Here is a 20,626-nt window from a genome sequence, read left to right as displayed (position 1 = left end):
AATGGCTTGCAGTAAAAATCTTACTGTATTTTAACTGCTTCATGTACAGTAAGTATCATCTATTGAACGCATTAAACCATGAGATATAGGAGCAGAATTAGACCATTCAGCCCATAGTCTGCTCCACTGTTTGATCATGGCTGATATCTTTCTCAATCCCTTTCTCCAGCCTTCTCACTGTAACCCTTGCTCCCCTTACTAATCAAAAACCTATCTATTTCTGTTCTAAATACATTCAATGGCTTAGCCTCTACAGCTTTCTGCGGCAGTGAGTTTCACAGATTCACCACCCCCGGCTGAAGAAATTCCTCCTCATCTCAGTTCTAAAGTGTTGTCCCTTCAGTCTGAGGTTATGCCTTCATGTCCTACTAATGGAAACATCTTCTCCACACCCAATCTAACCAGTCCACTCAGTATTCTGTAAGTTCAATGCAATCTCCTCTCGTCCTTCTAAACTCCCATCAACCAGAGTCCTTCACTGCTGCTTATATGAAAAGCCTTTCAACCCTAGCATCATTCGTGAAAACTTCCTCTGAACACCCTTCCTTCCTTGAATATTGGACCCAAATCCGCTCAAATATTCCTAATAGTCTGGCCAGACCCTTACATTGCCGTAGCAGTACATCTCTGCTCGTGTATTTTAGCCCTCTTGAAATGAATGCTAACATTGAATTTGCCTTCCTAACTGCCAACTGAACCTGAATGTTAACCTTAAGAGAATCCTGAACTAGGATACCTAAGTCCCTTTTTCAGATTTCCAAAACCTTTCCGGTATAGAAAATAGTCTGCTCCTCTAGTCTTTCTATCAAAGTGCGTGACTTCAAATTTTCCACCTGCCACTTCTTTGCCCACTCCTCCAGCCTTTCTGCTCGCTCAACACTACCTGTCACTCCACCTATCTTTTTGTCATATGCAAACTTAGCAACTTAATCCTGATTTGATTGCCTTACTAAAGCAAATACTTTGTATGTTTAACAATTTTAAACTGGGCAAGTAGGACAAAGTGATTTTTGTGTTCAGTTTTGATTCCAGGTAATTGAAATGAAAATCTTCATAAGATAGTTAGAAACAGGAGCAGAAATTAGGCCATTCAACCCATCGTGTCTGCTCCGCCATTGAGTCATGGCTGACAAGTTTCTCAACCGCTTTCTCCCTGTAACCTTTGATCCCCTTGACAATCAAGAACCTATCTATCTCTGTCTTAAGTATACTCAATGACCTGGCCGCCTCCAGCCTTCTGTGGCAAAAAATTCCAGAGATTCACCACTCTATTGCTGAAGCAGTTTCTCCTCATCTATGTTCTAAACAGTCTCCCCTTTACTCTAAAGCTGTGCCCTTGGGTCTTAGTGTCTCCTGCTAATGGAAGCATCTTGCCAACATTCACCCTGTCCAGGCCGTTCAGTATTCTGTAAGTTTCAATTAGATCCCCCTTTATCCTTCCAAATTCCATTGAGTATAGATCCAGAGTCCTCAAACATTCCTCGTATGTTAAGCCTTTCATTCCTGTTTCTTTTTACAGTTATAACCTGCGCGGGTTCTAGTCCACATGTGCCAAATCAAGATAACGTGCTAATGTTTCCTACAAAGTAAGTTCCAGCTATTTTGAATGATGTTGATTTTAGGGTTTAATTGGTTTTTCAATTAGACTAAACAATAGTTTTAAGATTGTGGTTACATAGAATATATAAGTTTTTTTTTTAAGTAATAGAGAAGACCATTAGGCACAAGTACGTGTATTTCATAGATCAAGCCATCTCAGCTGCCCTTTTTTTCCATTTCCCTCATTCTGTCCTCCCTCATCTTGTTTTTCAAATCCATTCAATCTTTCAGTTTCAGAGACCTTTCCTGGCAACTTGTAAATATGACTGTGTTGCTGCTTTAAATTTTTTCATCTGATTTTCCTTTTTGCTATTTATAAATTTATGCCCTTTACATGAACTCTGTGCTGTAATGAATAATTTGTCCAGATAAATATATTTTGATTGAATCGAGTGAGGAGTGGTAGTTTCTATAGTTATACAGCTCAGTTAAAAAGCGTGACTGAGCAAGGGTGTAGTAAGTTTTCTCACAGAATGGAAAATCGGGTAAATTAGTACCTACATGAGGCAAAAAAAATCACTTCCTTGCTGGTTCATGTTTTGTTTAGAAATTAATTTAAACTAATTGCAAAATATTTTGCATTCCAATTGGTTTTGTCACCTTGTTGCATCATGGGTGGTGGACCACTTTTTCTTTGGCTTTGTGTAATTTGCTCTGTGAATTTTCTTCATTAATTGTGTTGTTTTGGAAAGCATGCAGATTTTTTTGCACTTGTGGCGCATTAATGGGCAGATTTCTTCTCGTATATGTTTATCATTTTGTAAGTTCTTGCAAACTTTTGAACTTTCAATTACTAATAGGAAATTTTCTTTATCTTGGTGATTTTTGTATTGGTGCCAGTGCTATACCTAGCATTCAATGCTCTGTATTCACTGCACTTGATAGCTACATCGTATACGTATTTTTTCACTGAGAATTAATGAATTGCCGATCCTATTGCTCAGCTGTTGTGGTAATGCTCCAGGACTCCCCCTCTGCTAACTAGAAATAAGTGCAGCTTATCAATCTGTCATGAAAATCAGATCATCTCGCATTGTAGTGAAAACATCTTTTAAATTTACTTAAAGATGCTTTTGACTAATTCGTTTCCAACCTTTTTATAGGCCATATCCACATTTATTTTCTCCACCAATAGTTCGAGCTGCTTATTCAGAAGAGGCTCGATACCCAGCAGCGCAACCATCAACATCTTACACATCATATCCAGAACCAAATCAGCCTTATGGACTACCTCCTTTCGGTAAACTTATTCTACATTTTCCTTGTGTCCGTTAATTGGATCGAATAATTTTTCGAAGTACTTAATTCATTAGCTTTTCTCGAAATTGTGTATTCAAGTATTGGCCTTGTGTGACATTAAGCTTAAAGAGCCTCAGAGCTACAGAGTTTTAAATGAAACCGTAGAGGCAAAAGGTAAGGGTGGACCAGTGAATGTATGTTATTTTTGCTTCGTCAATTGTGCATTTCTCAGCAATGCTGGAATTTGCTTGGATGAAATCACAGTTGATTATGCTTGGCAGTCATCTTTCTTTGAACAATCAGACATTCTGCAGATTGAGCCTTGGAAGTCATTTGGTTTTGTCCTATTATAGAAAAGACAAAGGGATATCTTGAATCCACTCCATCTGGTCTAGTTTTACACCCAGGTCCCAAATTCCAGCTTATCCTTGTCTCCATTCCCATAATAGTACTTTCCTGAAGGAGTAATAAGTGGTGGCTGTTCAATATATTGCATGTATAAACTTATTAAAAAACTTTTCTTTACAAATTCTCCTGACTTTGAATTGCATACAAATGTTCAATGAGTTTTGTAGTATTAGAAAAGTTACTGTGATGCGGTAGACTGAAACTTTAAATATTTTCTTGACGCGTTGCAGAACAGCCTCCCTAATAGTTTGAGGGGAAATAGGTTTGCATCAAATACTTCCATTCATGCATTTTGGTTTTGATCATCTAGTTATGTAAAAGTACTACTAATTAATAATAATTTTTATCTTAGGTGCATTGTGGCCTGGTGTGAAAACAGAATGTGGATCACCCAGTCAGCTTGGATACCTCCGTTATGATACAGGGTTTAGCTCAAACCAAACCAGCCCAGCACATTACACATATCCTGCACAAGGTAAATTTGTGACATGGGACTCAATATTAACCCCCATCCCATCCTGCCCCTGTGCTCTCCTCCCTCCACATTGTGCCTATCATAGTCATACTGCATGGAAACAGATCCTAAGGTTCAACCAGTGCAGGTCGACCATGTTCCCAAACTAACCTTGTCCCGCCTGCCTGCACTTGGCCCATATCCCTCAAAGTCCTTTCCTATTTGTGTCTTTTAAATGTTATAACTGTACCTGCATCTACCACTTTCTCTAGCAATTCATTCCACACACAAACCACTCTGTGCTTAAAAAAAAAACAAGTTGCCCCTCGTCCTTTTTAAATCTTGTTCCTCTCACCTTAAAATATGCGGCTAGTTTTGAACTCTCCCACCCCCCCCCCCCCCTAAAAAAGCCCCTTATTGTTCACCTCATATATGCCTCTCATGATTTTATAAACCTCAATAAGGTCAGCCCTCAACTTCCTATTTCTATATCTCAAACCCTCCATTCCAAGCAACATCCTTCTAAATCTTCTCTCAAGTTTACCAACATCCTTCCTATAGAAGGCAACCAGAATTGTAAGCAGTATTCCAAAAACGGCAGCACCAATGTCCTGTACAGCTGCAACAAGAGATCCCAACTCCCTATAGTCAATGTTCTGACTAATGAAGGCAAGTGTGCCAAAAGCCACCTTCACTACCCTGTCTACCTGCGACTCCACTTACAAACAACTATAAATCCACCTCGGTCTTTTTATTCGGCAACACTTCCCAGTACCCCTACCATTTACTGTATATGGCCTACCCCGGTTTGCCTTACCAAAATGCAACACTTCAGTTTTCTAAATTAAACTCCATCTACCACTCCTCGGCCAATTGGCCCAAATGATCTCGGTCCTGTTGTACTCTGAGATAACCTTCTTCATAGTCCACTACACCACCCGTTTTGGTGTCATCTGCAAACTTACTAACCGTACCTCCTATATTCACATCCAAACATGTATAAAACGAAAAGCAGTGGACCCAGCACTGATCCTTGTGGCACACCACTGGTCACAGGCCTCCAGTCTGAAAAACATCCCTCCACTATCAGCCTCTGTTTCTTACCTTGAAGCCAATTTTGTATCCAATTGGCTAGCTCCCCCTCAATCCCTTTTGATCTAACCTTACTAACCAGTCTACCGTGTGGAACTTTGTGGAGCACTTTACTGAAGTACATGTAAACGATATCTAATGCTCTATCTTCTTCAATCTTCTTTGTCATCTCTTCAATAAACTCAATTCAGTTAGTGAGACACAATTTCCCACACACACAAAGCCATGCTGACTATCCCTAATCAGTCCTTGCCTTTCCAAATACATGTAAATCCTGAGCCTCAGAATCCCCTGCAACAACTTATCCACCACTGATGTAAGGCTCATTGGTCTATATTTCCTAGCTTTTCCTTACAGCCTTTCTTAAATAATGGCACCACATTAGCCAGCCTCCAGTCTTCTGGAATCTCATCTGTGGCTGTCGGTGATACATAGGGCCCAGAACTGGGGCCCAGCAATCTCAATTCTGGGAAACACCTGATCAGGTGCTCGGGATTTATCTACCTTTATGCACTTGAAGACTTCCAGCACCTCTTTTGAAATGCATACGCTTTTCAAAATATCACTATTTATTTACTCAAGTTCTCTCGCTTCCATGTCCTTCTCTACTGTAAATATGATGCAAAACACTCGTTGAGTATCTCGCCCACCTCCTGTGGTTCCACATATAGATGGTTTTTGTTGAACTTTGAGGGGCCCTGTTCTCTTCCTAGTTACTGTTTTGCTCTTACCTCCTTGACTCTATTTGCTAAAACTATCTCATGACCCCTTTTTTTGCCTCCCCGATTTTCCAGTTAAGTATAATTCTACTGCCCTTATACTCTTCTAGGGATTCACTTGATCTCAGCTGTTTATACCTGATAAATGTCTCCTTTTTCTTGACCAGCACCTCAATTTCTCTAGTATCCAGCATTCTGTACACCTTCCAGCCTTGCTCTTCACACTAACAGGAACATACTGTCTCTGAGCACTCATTATCTCATTATTAAAGGCCTCCCACTTCCCAACCATCCCTTTGTCTGTGAATAGCCTCTCCCATTCAAATTTTGAAATTTCCTGTCTAATGCATTCAAAATAGGCCTAACTCCAATTTAAACTTTAACTTTTTGATCAATTCCATCCTTTTCCAAAACTATTTTAAAATTGCTAGAATTATGATCACTTGCCCCAAAGTGCTCCCCCACTGACGCTTCACGGACTTGCCCCACCTTACTTTCAGAAGGTCAAGTATTGCTCCTTCTCTAATGCATCCACAAATTGAATAAAAAGGTTTTCTTGTACACATTTAGCCAATTCCTCCCCATTCAAGCCCTTAATACAATGACAAGCCCAGTCAATGTTTGGAAACTTAAAATCCCCTACCATTACGACCAAATTTTTCTTACACATTTCTGATATCTCCTTACATATTTGCTTTCCAATTTCCCACTAACAATTGGGGGGGCCTATGATACAATTCCAACAAAGTGATGAACACTTTGTTATTTTTAAGTTTTACCGATATAACTTCACAGTGCAATCTCCCAGGAGTATCCTCCCTAAGTATAGCCGTAATGTTCTGCTTAAGCAAAAATGCCATTCCACATCCCCTCTCGCCTCCCTTTCTATTCTTCTTGTAGCACCTGTACCCCAGAACATTAAGCTTCTAGTCCTGTCCCTCCCTGAGCCACGTCTCTGTAATAGCTATAATATCCCAGTCCCATGTTCCCAACCATGCCTTGAGTTTATCTACCTTACTACTCATGGCCTCTTTCATTGAAGTAAATGCAGTTTAATTTATCAGTCTTACTTATTCTCTGCCACGTTCTTGATTATTAGATTTGCTCCCCATATCTACTATAGCAGTCTCAGCCTTTTTTCTATCACTTTGATTCCCACCCATTCACAAAACTAGTTTAAAGCCTCCTGAGTAACACTAGCTGTGGAACCCGTCCCTGTTATACAGGTCATTTCTACCCCTGAAGAGATCCCAATGATCCAAAAATGTGAATCCTTGCCCCCGTACCAGCTGTTCAACCGCACATGCATCTGTTGTATCATCTTATGCCTACTCTCATTAGCACATAGCACCAGTAGTAGTGCAGATATTACTACCCTGAAGGACCTACTTTTTAACCTCCTTCCTAGTTTCCTATATTGTCTCTGCAGAACCTCGTACCTTTCCATACCAATGTTGTTGGTACCAATGTGTAACAACGACCTCCTGCTGGTCACACTCCCTTTTTAGAATATTCTACACCCTCTCCAAGACATCCTTGACCTTGGCACCAGCAAGGCAACACGCCATCCCGATGTCTTGCTGATGACTGCAGAAACGTCTGTTATATTGTATGCATGTAAATTTTAGCTTTTATTTTTGACAGGTGCCTGTTTCCCAAGAGCCAGTAGTTATTCTGGCAGTACTGCTGCTGCTGCTTTTGTTGTCACCAGTGCTGCAAGCCTCAGCAGCTCTAATCAGGTACATAATGTTTTTTTTCCTGTCATATTTGCAACCAGTTTAATTAAGCAATATTATCAACATTCTCCATTTTGTTTCCATAGGATCATCCTTTCTACACGTCTCTTGGACAAAGCCAGTTTGTGTCATATGTTCCCAATTCAAATCGTGGAACCACTACTCCAAACTCTCTGCCTCCCAGTAACCCCTCAACAACTGTTATTTTCCAGATGCATAAAATGCAAACAAATATTTCCAGTTCATCAAGCCAGGATTACCAAGCTGGTAATGCATTTTTGTAGAACTCTGTTTATAAGCTGGTCTGTTGAAAATCTATAGTATTGCCACATGGAACTGTAATACTTTTTATATTGAGATTTATGATGGTGTAACATAAAGCGATACTGATAGTGCAATGGCTGTTCTTTTATTAATCAGCTGCACACTTAACTTGCATTAAGATCAGATTTTACTTTGCTCCAGTAGTCGTGTCCTCTTGTTAGAAGTAAAGTTTTTATTAAATAGATGGCTAGTATATTTTGGAACCTTTTAAACTCAATTTTAATGACACTGCTAATTAAAATAACGATTGATTTTTGGTTTTTTTGTTGACTGTAGGAGTAGTTGACTGGTTGAAAAATGATATTCCTCACAAATTTAATAAAAATAAAACTATTGAAGAGTTAATGCAGACAATGCACTTATGTCATAGGAAAATCTTGAGTACGGTATCAGCATCCCAATGCCATGTATGTGCATCTGCAGTCTCAATTTTTAGCAGACAAAGGGAAGAAGTGCAGTTTGGAATTTAACAAGGACCTGAATCACCTTTAGATAATGTTGTGAGGATTTTAAAAAAATATATTAGAAAATTCTTTTCAGAATGAAACAAGGACAAAAGGGCACTGATACAGTTGACATGCTAATAGTTCCCGGTTGTTCCAAAATTGTTACAATGCAAAAAGAGGCCATTTGGCCCATCATTTCTTTGAGCAGTTTATGTTGTGCCATTCCCCTGCTTTCTCCCCATAAAACTGTACACTTCCTGTTCACGTAATGGTTCAAATCCCTCCTGAATGCCTCAATTGAGCTTGTCAGAGTCTTGCTCTGTGAATTCCAAACAATTACCACTCTGTGTGAAAATTATTGTTCTCATGTCACCTTTGTTTCCTTTGCAATCGCTTTAAATCTGTGTCCCCTCTTTTTCTCGATATTTTCAAGCATGGGAGCAGTTTATCTACTCTCTTTAGCTCCCTGGTGATTCTGAATACTGCCATCAGATCTCCTTTTGGCCTTTTTCCTAAGAAAAACAGTCAATATGTCTCCAGTCTAGCTAGCATTCCTCCTCCTTGGAACCATTCTCATGAATTTTTCTCTACCAAATGTAGAACCCCGTGACTCCACATTATTTCTAAAGTGGTGGGTCCAGAACTATTTGAATTTCTCTTGCTGCAGATCCTACAGTAGCAGATAAATGGATTGAACTAAAAGTTGAGAGAACTTCGAAAACAGAAAACTGTATTTTCCCAAATCAAAAGCTGCACATTTTTTGTGCCGTAATGATCATTCTTGTTCATTGTCAAAATCTTCTTGATGTTATTTCATTGAGTTAGAAGAGAACTGACATGTAGACTTTGGAACTGACTGTGGAACATTATAAACTGGAAAAGGGTTTTTGTAGTTCAGTCTGCTGAAAATGGTTGGTAGTGTAAGAGGAGGACAAAGCTGATGAAAGTGCACTTGTAGTGTTTGAAAAAAGTTCCAACTTCACAGTATATGTGGCAGCTGTGGATCAGAAATTTAATTGGAGCAAAAATAAATGTAGGTTAAAAGAGAAAAATTTTAAAAGACATCACTTTAGTTTTTGCAGTCATGCAAAATGTCAAGATATTGATGTTTTCAAGGAAATGTAGTCTTAAAATTCCATATTCACCCTTCAAAGTACTGGCTTAATTTTTCTTTTTCGCTTAGGAGATTCTGGTGCAAGTCAAAGTGCAACACCCATAATAGTGAAGGAACTTGAGGAGCGATCTCGAAAAACTCCAGGTGGCAAGTCCAAGGGGAAAGGAAAGAGGAATTGTTTTTCCCCACTGCCTGATAATGAACTGGAGGTTTGTTTTAGCTTTCGACCAAACTTTGTGTAGGAGGGTGAGGGTAGAATGGGCAAGCTATTTACTACATCTCCTGCCATTGACTGGAAATGTAGACAGTTTTGTGAATCTGCCTGTTGACATCACCATTGAATAAGCGTTCATGTTGTCAGTGACCATGGATGTATTATCAAATCTCTGCAATGACAACAAGGTAGAGAAAGTACTGCAACGTCAAAGAGATAAAGCCAACCCCAGACAGAATACCAATTAACTTGCCAGAACCTATATCAGGCCATGGAAGTTATCAAGATATTGAGCTTATTTAAATATTGTTTTCTGTCCTGGCATGTTGAGGCTTCACATTGAGCGCTTTTCACAGCCCAGCTAGCTCAGTTGGATAATAATCAGACCTTTAATCCCAGGGGCATTGTTTTGAGTTCTCCAAGAGATAATAAATTATGTATTTTGTCCTAGGTATGTGTTCATTTTTTTTAACAAAAAAAGTTAGTTAATTCTCTACAGTGAGTTAATTGGATATTACCAATTTCCTGATTTGCATATCTTCATTATCATTATCTGTCTTGAACTTGCTGATTGTTCTGGTCATAATTGTTGAGAATGGAGTTATCGAACACTGATCAGATGCAAAGTAAGAAGCCTAATGCAATACAACAGTGTTGAATATGAAGAAATATGTTTTAAAAATGGTATTTCACAAAGCTTGGAAGATTCGGAATGGCAACTTATAAGTTGTGTATAATAATCTTCCCATGTGTTCCTTTACAGCGTGTGTTTGTGTGGGACTTGGATGAAACCATTATCATCTTTCATTCACTACTTACTGGGTCATATGCACAAAAATTTGGAAAGGTTGGTACAACAATGATTTGAAAGGCTTCATATAGCGCAAAGTATTGGAAATGGAACAATACTAAATTTGTAATGAGTTCGTTTTTAAAAAGTCTATTGTTCTTCAAATGTGCATAACAATTTTTGCCACATTTATTTAAAAAACACAATTGTTTGCGTAAAGCATGCAAGCTAACTCAACAACGCAAAATGCTTTTACAGGCTTCAGGCATAAAAATCTAAATACAGAAGAACTACAGCTGCTAATTGACCTGAATTCCTGTTAGTCATGCAGCCTTCAACTGATCCAAGGAAGCCTCAATTGCAGCTTGTTCTGTTGGAGTACATATTAAGTTTTGTATATAGAAACACTTCAGTAGTAAAATAATACTTTGATATTACTTTCTACCTTTTTTAAAAATGTCCTCCAGCATTCTATGATCAGGACACCAGGTGATCTTCTAGTTAATTTTCTTCATAAATTTCCCAGAATCTGAACTGGAAATTTACAGAATTATAGTGAAATTAGTAAGTGTCCTAATCTTCAGCTCTGTAATTTAGACTCTCAGCATTAATGAGTGCAGCAGAGCTGAACTAACAATAGCTTAGAACTCATAGTTAGAGTGCCAGTTGACAGCTGTTTTATTAATAGGCAAAAATAGACATGCTAGCACTTTTAAGCCAAGTTAACTTCAAAATGGCTATAAGAAAGAGGTACGCAGTTGCGGATTATATCTAGTAGAATTTCCTTTTAAATGCTTGATGTGCCATGTTTAAACATGGGACGGCATGGTGGCTCAATGGTTAGCACCGCTGCCTCACATTGTCAGGGACCCGGGTTCGATTCCACCCTTGGGCGATTGTCTGTATGGAGTTTGCACATTCTCCCCATGTTTGCATGGGTTTCCGCTGGGTGCTCCAGTTTCTTTCCACAGTCCAAAGATGTGCAGGCTAGGTGGACTGGCCGTGCTAAATTGCCCATAGTGTTCAGAGATGTGTAGGTTAGGTGTGTTAGCCATGGGAATTGTGGGGTTACAGGGAAAGGGTAGGGGGATGGGTCTGGGTGGGTTGCTCTTCGGAGGGTCGGTTGGACTTGTTGGGCCGAAGGGCCTGTTTCCACACTGGGGATTCTATGATTCACTATTCTTATAATATACACCTGATGCTGTTTCTGATTTTACAGAATGTTGCTGTTTTATCATTACACAGGTTTTTAAATGCCATCTCTAATTTTCTCCTTGCACAATTGTGTAGTTTTACTAAGTAATTACATTATTTGGAAAGTTGGGTACATTTATTTTCCATGTATCAATCTAGATACAATGTTAATATTTTTAGTATTAGTCATTTAGTTGAAATTCCATAGCTTCCTCAAAGTGGCAAGACAGATGGATAAGGTGGTAAAGAAGGTGTATGGCATATTTGTCTTCATTGACTGGGTCATTGTATATAAAAGTTGTCAAGTCAAATTGCAGGCATTTAAAACTTAGGCCACATTTGAAGTAGTTCTGGTCACCACACCACTATGAGATGGATTTGGAGAGGCTGCAAAAGGGGCTTACCAGGATGTTGCCCAGATTGGAGTGTATTAGCTGTAAGGAGAGATTAGACAAACTTAGATGGTTTTCATTAGAGCGTTGGAGGCTGAGAGGTGACCTGATTAGAAGTACATAGAAATATTAAAGGCATAGCATGGATAGTTGGAGTTTTTGTTTTTCCAGAGTGAAAATGTCAAATACTAGGGGCCATAGGTTTAAGGTCAGATGGGGTAAGTTTATTGGAGATGTGCAAGGCAAATCTTCTACGCAGAGGGTAGTGTGTGCCTGGAACCCACTGTCAGTGAAGGTGGTAGAAGCAGATACTGTAGCAACATTTAAGAAGCATTTAGACAGACACATGAACAGGCAGAGAATACAGGAATATGGACCATGTGCAGGCAGACGGGATTATTTTAGAATGGCATCATGATTGGCACAGACATGGCAGGCTGAAGGGCTTGTTCCTGTGCTGTACTGTTCTATGTGCTACGTAGCTAAACGCATTCCTGTTCAAGAGGCATTGGATGCTGATTAGGAAAGGAAGCTTTGAAGCATCTGTTTCTTTCACTTCAGTCCTCCGATTACACTCCAGAGTCTCAGTAAACTATCTTTGGTGCTGCAATTATATTTTCCTCCTACGCCAACTAATTGGCCCACATGTTTTTTTTAAAATCTTCCCTGAAACATGACTTTTACATAATGTGTATGCTGACTTTTTTGACGTGATTGTTTTACAGGATCCAACATCAGCATTGACATTGGGACTGCGAATGGAGGAAATGATTTTTAATCTTGCTGACACACACTTGTTCTTCAATGACTTGGAGGTAATAAACAATGATTAGTGACCAAGTATTAGCATGTCAAAAGATTTAACATGTTTCCATGTAAGCTTTAAACTCAAATTCTAACCATTAGAAGCAGGCAGGAGTTATTTGACAAATTAACTACATCAAAATCTAATTTTATTCAGGGAAAAACATTGCTGTTCTGTTTAGTATTAACACCACCTACAGAGTAATAAATTGTGGATTGGTGTTGGTCTTTACAGATCTTTATTACTCAGGCATTGCTGTGCAAAGACTATGCATTTTTGCAGCAGCTAGATAATAAACCCTGAAGGTTAATTCAAAATGAGACTTTATCCATTTTCAGGACTGGTAGGCTGAGGTATCATGTTGCAGCTAATTCAACATTAAGGAGTAATCACAACCTTTTCTTTCATTTCTCCGTGCTAAGTAACATAATCAGTGATGCCTCCGATGAAGCGACGTTGTTCTACTCCGCTTGGAATTTCTACTGTCCAGTCCATTATGCCTCTAGGAATTCCTATTCGTGCCTGTGGCAATGACTGCCATAAGCATTACATCACAGACAGGAAGGAAACTAGCCATCAGAATACATGAACATCAGCTAGCAGCAAAATGACACAATGAACTTTCCTTAATTTCAGTACACTTGGACAATGAAGGCTATCAATTTAACTGGGACAACGTAACCATCATAGCCCAAGCCAAATTAGACACGCACGGGAATTCCTAGAGGCACGGTTCTCAACCCATAATTAAATCAACAAACATATAGAATTGGACCCCATATACAAACTCGTACAGAACAAAACCGGAAATGACACTACTCACCATAACAGACTTGACAGTATAAGTTCCAAGCGGAGTAGAACAACATCACTTCATTGGAGGCCTCACTGATGATGTTACCTGGCACGGTGATGAAACGTCTGAACGAAAACAAGCCAGCTCGGACAGCAAGTCAACAACCTCACCCACAACCTGAGCTACAGATCTTTGCTAAAACCTTAAATAGTGAAGTATGATACAGAATCCCATGGATAGTCGGTACAATGCAACACGCAGTCCATATGATTGTATCACTATTCATGTGTTAGGACTGTAATATTAATGTGGAGGCTAGAACCTTGAGTTTGCTTTCTCTGTATAATTCCTAATTCATATTTTTTGCCTTAATTACTCAACAGGAGTGTGATCAAGTTCACGTGGAGGATGTTGCAGCTGATGACAATGGACAAGACTTAACGTAATCATTTTAAGCTATGACGCAAAGTTATGGTTGAAATTGATAGCTCTCCGAGACTGGTTGTTTGCATTTTCTCCTTTTTGTTTTATACTTGTTTCTTTTATTTTAACCTTCACTCAGAGTATTGGAAATCTGGAACTCTCTCCTTGAGCCTAACTGTAGTGAAAATATAACATTCGATTTTTGTTTTTGTTGGCAAGGGTATTAACAGTTAAAGAACCCAGGCAAATCAGTGAAGTTGAGATATAGATGAGCTTTGATCTAAATGAACGGTGGAACAGGCTGAGGAGCTAAATGGCCTACACCCGATCCTGCACATTCTGTAGCTTTGCTTATGCTTTATTGATATATCTAAGATTTTTTTCTAACACTTGAACGATATCTAGTAAGAAGATATCTTAATTTTTGGTTTCAGTAACTACAACTTTACTACTGATGGTTTTCATGGATCAGTGTCTGGTTCGAGCCTTTGCACAGGTGGTGGTGTACAGGGAGGCATTGATTGGATGAGAAAGCTGGCCTTTCGATATCGCCGTGTAAAAGAAATATACAACATGTACTGTACAAATGTTGGAGGTAAGCTTTTTGTAACAAAGTTGTAAGTAGGCCGCTTTGAGAACTTTTTTCCCCATTTGTTATTGGTAAAGGGGCAAAGAAAAATGAACAAATATCATTCTTTTATGTCAACAGACCTGCTCAGTCCAGCCAAGAGGGATTCCTTACAGCAGTTAAGAGCTGATGTTGAAGTTTTAACTGACTGCTGGCTAACAACTGCATTGAAATCACTATTGCTAATTCAGTCAAGGTAATGGACTTAACTGAAATATATAAAAATGTAAATGTTTTTGAATCCTGTTGACAATATTTGTTTATTTTGTCTTTCTACTGCATTTTCATCGAGACAGTGCTGTGGTATTTCAAATAAAAAAAGCCTATTCCAATTCACCAGGTTCAGATTTGTACAGACTTTATGGTAGCATGTTTGAAATTATAATTTAATGTCTTTACATCCTTGGAAGGCTCATCTCTCAAGTGCAAATAAAGAATTTGAGGACGTGCTGCATATTGTTTTCCTATTATTTTAACAGAGAAATTGTCTGCTCATTGTAAGTAAGGTTAAGTTGAAATTTTCAGCCTAGTTTGCAATAGGCAGTGGATCCCTGTATAAAACTGCTCATATTTAAACACTAATAATCTTGCTTGGAAAGGGCTTGAGGGTGGTTGATATAAAAAGTGGAGGAATACTAAGTTGTACGAGAAGTTGAAGCTGACAGCTAAAGTGACAGACTTCAGTTTAGTAATCTCAAAAAGAATTAAATGGAAAGGTAGGGGAGGAAAAAAAAATGAAAATTCAGCAAAATAAATAGACTATTTGAAATCTTGGTTCTTTATTCCAGAAGAAACTGTGTTAACATCCTGGTCACGACAACACAACTAGTTCCAGCTCTGGCTAAAGTGTTGCTGTATGGACTAGGGAAAATTTTCCCTATTGAAAACATTTACAGTGCCACAAAAATAGGTAAGGGATTTGGTCTCAACTTTATTTTCACTTATTGTCTTTGGATGGTTTCCTATTGAATAATCAAATACAGCTTCATTGGCACAACGAATTGGGTAGTCTTTTTCAAACTTCACACATTGCATTACAAGTAAGCGTCATCAATATAAAGTGGAAATTCATGTTTTGTGACTGTAACAATTCTGTCATTCTGATTAGTGTATGAAGGAGGCCATTCAACCAATCATGTCTGCATTAGTTCTCTGAGTATTTAATTTAGTGTCAATTTTCTGCCTTTTTCCCTGTAACCCTGCATACTCTTTCTATTAAAATAATCATAGTCTTTTCAAATGTCTCAATTGAATTTTTCTCCTCCACACTCCCAAGCTGTACATTTCATACCCCAACTATCCACTGTGTGAATTTGCTGTTCACACTTTGCATTTGCTGCTTCTGCAAATCACTTTAACACTGTGCCCTCTGGTAATTGATCCATTTGTGAGTGGGAACAGTTTCTTCACGTCCACTCTGTCCAGACCTCTCATGACTTTGAAACCTTCCACCAATCTCCTCTTTGTTTTCCTTCAAGAGGAGAAGACAATCCCATCTTCTCCAATCTTTCCTCATGGCCTAGTGCTTTTATCACTACTGTTAATCCAAAAATGCAGCTAATGTTCTGGGGATCCGAGTTTGAATCCCAACATGGCAGATTGAGTTGAACTTTAAAAATATCTGAAATCAAGAATCCACTGATGATCATAAAACCATTGTCTGAAAAATCCATCTGGCTTACTAATGTCCTTCAGGGACATCGTTGCCTGGCCTGGCCTACATGTAACTCTCTCCTCTGCGCTATGAGGTCCAGATGTTGGGACAGTAAGTTTTGATGATTAGAGCCTTCTCTGTTGCTTTTGTCATTTTCAGTTCTGAAATTTTGTGTGTTGGAGTAAGGGATTTTATTGAAATGCAGGCAAAATATTATTTAAACAAGCTACAGCTGACTTTGAAAACATCAGTTTGTGTTGGGAGCATAGTTGCAATTTAATTGTGAAATTCTGAACACAATATGCATATTAAATAAGCAGAGATAACTGCATTGAAAAGGACAATTAGAACACTCAGTTCACACTTAGGCCACAGGTATGAATCTAGCTCAAGCTATTGGATGCATTGGACAGCTGACAGAAAGCTCAGCAGAATAAATTTGGCCAATCTTAACTTGGCCCCATATGGGCACGAATTCACGGTAACATTCTTCTGTTATAATGCCTTGCATTAGCTAAGCCAAGGTGAGTTACTTAGTAATTCTGCCATTATGCAAATCAAATTCTCAAAGGTGCAAGCAGTTGGCTCTCTGATTCCAAGGTGCATATGTGTGCTGTATGCATCATTGTCTTAAATGTCCAAGGAAGCCAAAGTGCCTATCACGTACAATACATGATACTGGAGGAATGCACATTATATCTGCTAGTGCATTGGCATTACTTCAGTAGCCAGGTATAGTGCATCTCATCAGAGACACCAGCAATAAAAGGTACATCTGTAAACATAAGTGTTTTTAATCTGCATATAGATTGGGCAAATCAAATCAGTAATAATACCACAGAGGAGGAATTTCTGGAGTGTACATGGGATGGTTTTCTGTATCAATAAGTTGAAAAACTAACTAGAAAACAGGCCATCTAGTACTGTGTATTGCATAATGAGAAAAGAATAGTTGGAGATAAGGACACCATAGGAAAGAGTGACCATAATATGACAGAATTCCTCATTAAGATGGATAGTGATGTAGTTGATTCTGAGACTAAATAAAGGAAACTACGGTGCTGTGAGGTGCAAGCTGGCGATGATAAATTAGGGAATGTTACTTAAAGGGATTGGTGTAGATAGAAAATGGCAAGCATTTAAAGAGCACATAGGGGAACTGCAACAACTCTTCAATCCTGTGTGGCACAAAACTAAAATGGGAAAGACGGCTCAATGATGGCTATCAAGGAAAATTTATGGATAACATTAGATCCAAGAAAAGGGCATAGAAAATTGCCCTATAAAAGCAGTATACTTTGGGATTGGAAGCAGTTTAGATCTCAGCAAAGGAGGACAAAGGGCTTGATTAAGAGTGGGGAAAAGTAAGCTTGTGGCAAACGTACAAACTGATTTAGATACATGAAGAGAAAAAGAACGATTAGTGAAGACAAATATAGGACCCTCAGTCAGAAACAGGAAGTTATAATAGGAACAAAAACCGCAGACCAATTAAATACATATTTTGGTTCTGTCTTGACAAAAGAGGACAAAAATAATGTCAGTAAAATGTTGATAACACAGGGTCTAGTGAAAGGGGTGAATTGAATAAAATTGTTGTTAATAGGAAAGAGGTACTGAGGAAATTGGGAATAAAGCCCAATAATCTACATCCCAGAAAAATTAAGGACGTAGTTCTAGAAATAGTGGGTGCATCCATGGTCATCTTTCAAAATTCTAAATATTTTGGAACAGTTCCTTTGGATTGAGAGGTATTTAATGCAAACCCACTATTTAAAGGAAGCAGAAAAACAATTTATAGATCTGTTAGCCTGGCATTTACAGTGGGGAAAATACTAGAATCTATTATAATAGCAGAGCACTTGGAACAATAGTGACAGGATTGGACAGAGTTGCAATCGATTTATGGAAGGGAAATCATGCTTGACAGATCTACTAGAATTTTGAGGATGTAACTGGTAAGAGTTGGTAAAGGAGACACAGTGGATGTTATTTACTTAAACTTTCAGAAAGCTTTCAGTAAGGTGTCACGTAAGAGATTAACCTGTAAAATTAAAATCCTTGGGATTCAGATTAATGTATTGACATGGATAGAGAACTGGCATGCAGGAAGTAAAAAGTTGATATAAACAAGTCTTTTTCCAAGTGGCTGTGACTAGTGGGGTATTCAGCAATCAGTGCTCGGACCCCAGTTATTTACATTATATATTAATGGTCTAGGTGAAGGAACTAAATGTAAAATCCCCACGTTTGCAGATGTGGAGAAAGTGGGAACAGGGTAATAAGCTGAATGATCAGCCATGATCATACTGAATGGCAGAACAGGCTTGAAGGGCCAAATGGCCTATTCCTGCTTTGTTTTCTGTTTCTATTTCTATCTCCGTGCTCACAGTGATGGAATATGTTGCATGTGGGATTCTGAAAAGTTGTGATTGGGCTGCAATTATGAGCAGGTTTTAAATTGAAATGAAGTTTGGTGTCACTTTTTTGTTTAATTTACCCAATGAATAACAACTCAACAGATGTGAAGTCAGCATAGAACTCTGTACATTGGGGACATTAAGCAGTTGTTAAAACATGCTATCATTGTAAGTGAAGCATATTCAGTATTCAATTTGTACTTCACGCTGGTGTTGGTAAAAATGAATATATTCTTGTTCTCAGTTGGGCCACTGATTTTTTTTTCCACTTCAGATCAATGTTTTCAGAAATATATAGGAATTGCATCGAAATATGAAGGAATTTGCCACATTGAAGAAGATTTCTTTTATGTTCACTTAATGCATTGAGTGCCTTTTATTTACTAGCTGGATGTAAACAATATACAGTCTGTTTGTCTGTGTTGTATGTTGACTTGCAGCTGATTGCTCCATGCAGTCTTATTCTGCTTGCCAGTTTAAACTGAAACAGTACAGGTTCCAGCTGCTTAGAACATTTTCCTGAGAGATCTGTCCGATCACCACCTGAAGGTTAATGTGAAAATCATTTCTCAAGAAGGAATGTTCTGTGTCGTCAAAGTATTTCATTTTCACAGAATTAACCTTGTCTAAGGTGGGAAAATGAGGTAGTTGTTTATTGCCAAATGAGTCCCGCAGACAGCATTCTGATTTTGGTGATTTTTTTTTACTTTTACAGACATATACTTGTTGGACGATTTCCTCCTTTTCATCAATTTGTCTTGAGGGTGAAGGAAGGTTTTTTAATACCTTCTGAATGGATAAAGAGGATTAGTTTAACATCACAACATTCAATATATGTGAAGTACATCGCCACACCCTGTTTTGCTCCCAAGAGTCTTTTCAGCAAAGTTTGTTTGATTCAAGCTATTATCAGGAATTTTTTTTTTATTTAACAGTTGGCCTTGAAGGGCACATGGAAAGAATTCATGAAGCCTAAATAAACAAAACCTCCTCTTGGCTAAGCTGCAAAAATCAATGAATTTGTCATTCTTTCAGGCAAAGAAAGTTGTTTTGAACGGATTGTGTCCAGATTTGGGAAGAAAGTTACATACGTAGTCATTGGGGATGGTCGAGATGAGGAATATGCAGCTAAACAGGTAAACTTGATTTTAAAATGGTTTGCAGTGAATGTAAATTATGACAAAGGTTTGATACAAATGCAATGGCAATAATGCAATTAAAGGGATAAGTGCCAAAAATTGAAAAATGATGCATTGCTAAGCAAAGTTGAGAGTTGGCAAAATATTGGCAATGATAGTTTCAAACTGTCATAATGTATGGGTTCTTTTTGAAGAAAGTGGGATTTCTCTTAAAGTAAGTTTTGGTAATGACTGCATAATTAACGTTTTTGGGTAAGTTTGAACCTGACCTATCAAAGCAGGGTAAACTGCTTTCTTATACTTAAAACAGAGTCAAATTCAGTTGTCTGGAAAATGCACTTTAAACGTACATTACTTGAAAATCCTATTTTTTTCTTCCTTCATTTGCTTTATTTGAAATTTTGCCAAGATTTGCTTTATAACCTTCTCTGAATCTATCATGTCTTGATGTACAATAGGTCAGAAATCATACGACAGGTTATAATCCAACAGGTTTATTTGAAAACACAAGTTTTTGGAGTCTCAGTCCTCCTTCAGGTGTTAGGCTCCGAAAGCTTGTGTTTTCAAATAAACCTGTTGGACTATAACCTGGTGTCATGTGATTTCTGGCCTTGTCCACCCCAGTCCAACACTGGCACCTCCACATCATTGATGTGCAATAGGTCTGAGCTTAATGCTAACATCGGAGTATACATTGCATACCTGAAATGATCACACTAAACTGCCATATTGACCTGTGAAATGGATTCTGAAACTTGATCAAGCATTTCATCAGTTTTTTTTATTGTTAGTTTTTTCTGTGATTTATTTTTTCCATAATTAGACCTATTCAGGTTTTCAGCACCATTTGAGTGTTGCATTGTTTAATTTCTTATCATTTTCAAACAGATTTTCCTTCTTATCCTTTACATTCCCTGGCTACTTTCATTCGTATTAATTGTTGAGTTCCTGTCTATTTTGATGCATATTAACTAATTGTGCCTCAAATTAAAATTTGTTTGTAAAAAAGATTCTCTTCCCTGAGAGACAACAATTCCAAA

The 20,626-nt window shown here is 38.3% G+C and overlaps 1 protein-coding gene across 1 annotated transcript in view; it reads left to right on the top strand.

Moving 5' to 3' along the window:
• Positions 1–19,658, top strand: part of LOC109926746 (eyes absent homolog 3-like) — a 52,948-nt gene extending 33,290 nt beyond the window's left edge. Inside the window, exons 6-18 of the mRNA XM_020526600.2 lie at positions 1,520–1,586; positions 2,703–2,839; positions 3,599–3,721; positions 7,156–7,250; positions 7,334–7,514; positions 9,201–9,340; positions 10,109–10,192; positions 12,447–12,536; positions 13,706–13,764; positions 14,180–14,340; positions 14,455–14,569; positions 15,162–15,283; positions 19,483–19,658. Of these exons, the coding sequence (XP_020382189.2) occupies positions 1,520–1,586; positions 2,703–2,839; positions 3,599–3,721; positions 7,156–7,250; positions 7,334–7,514; positions 9,201–9,340; positions 10,109–10,192; positions 12,447–12,536; positions 13,706–13,764; positions 14,180–14,340; positions 14,455–14,569; positions 15,162–15,283; positions 19,483–19,658 (1,550 nt within the window). The remainder of the gene's footprint in view (positions 1–1,519; positions 1,587–2,702; positions 2,840–3,598; positions 3,722–7,155; positions 7,251–7,333; positions 7,515–9,200; positions 9,341–10,108; positions 10,193–12,446; positions 12,537–13,705; positions 13,765–14,179; positions 14,341–14,454; positions 14,570–15,161; positions 15,284–19,482) is intronic.
• Positions 19,659–20,626: the final 968 nt, after the last annotated feature.

The sequence above is a fragment of the Rhincodon typus genome, chromosome 27 (genome assembly GCF_021869965.1).
Source record: "Rhincodon typus isolate 14 chromosome 27, sRhiTyp1.1, whole genome shotgun sequence".
In the NCBI taxonomy this organism is placed as follows: domain Eukaryota; kingdom Metazoa; phylum Chordata; class Chondrichthyes; order Orectolobiformes; family Rhincodontidae; genus Rhincodon; species Rhincodon typus.
Note: the sequence above shows the minus strand (reverse complement) of the source record. Positions and strands in the feature narration are given on the sequence as shown.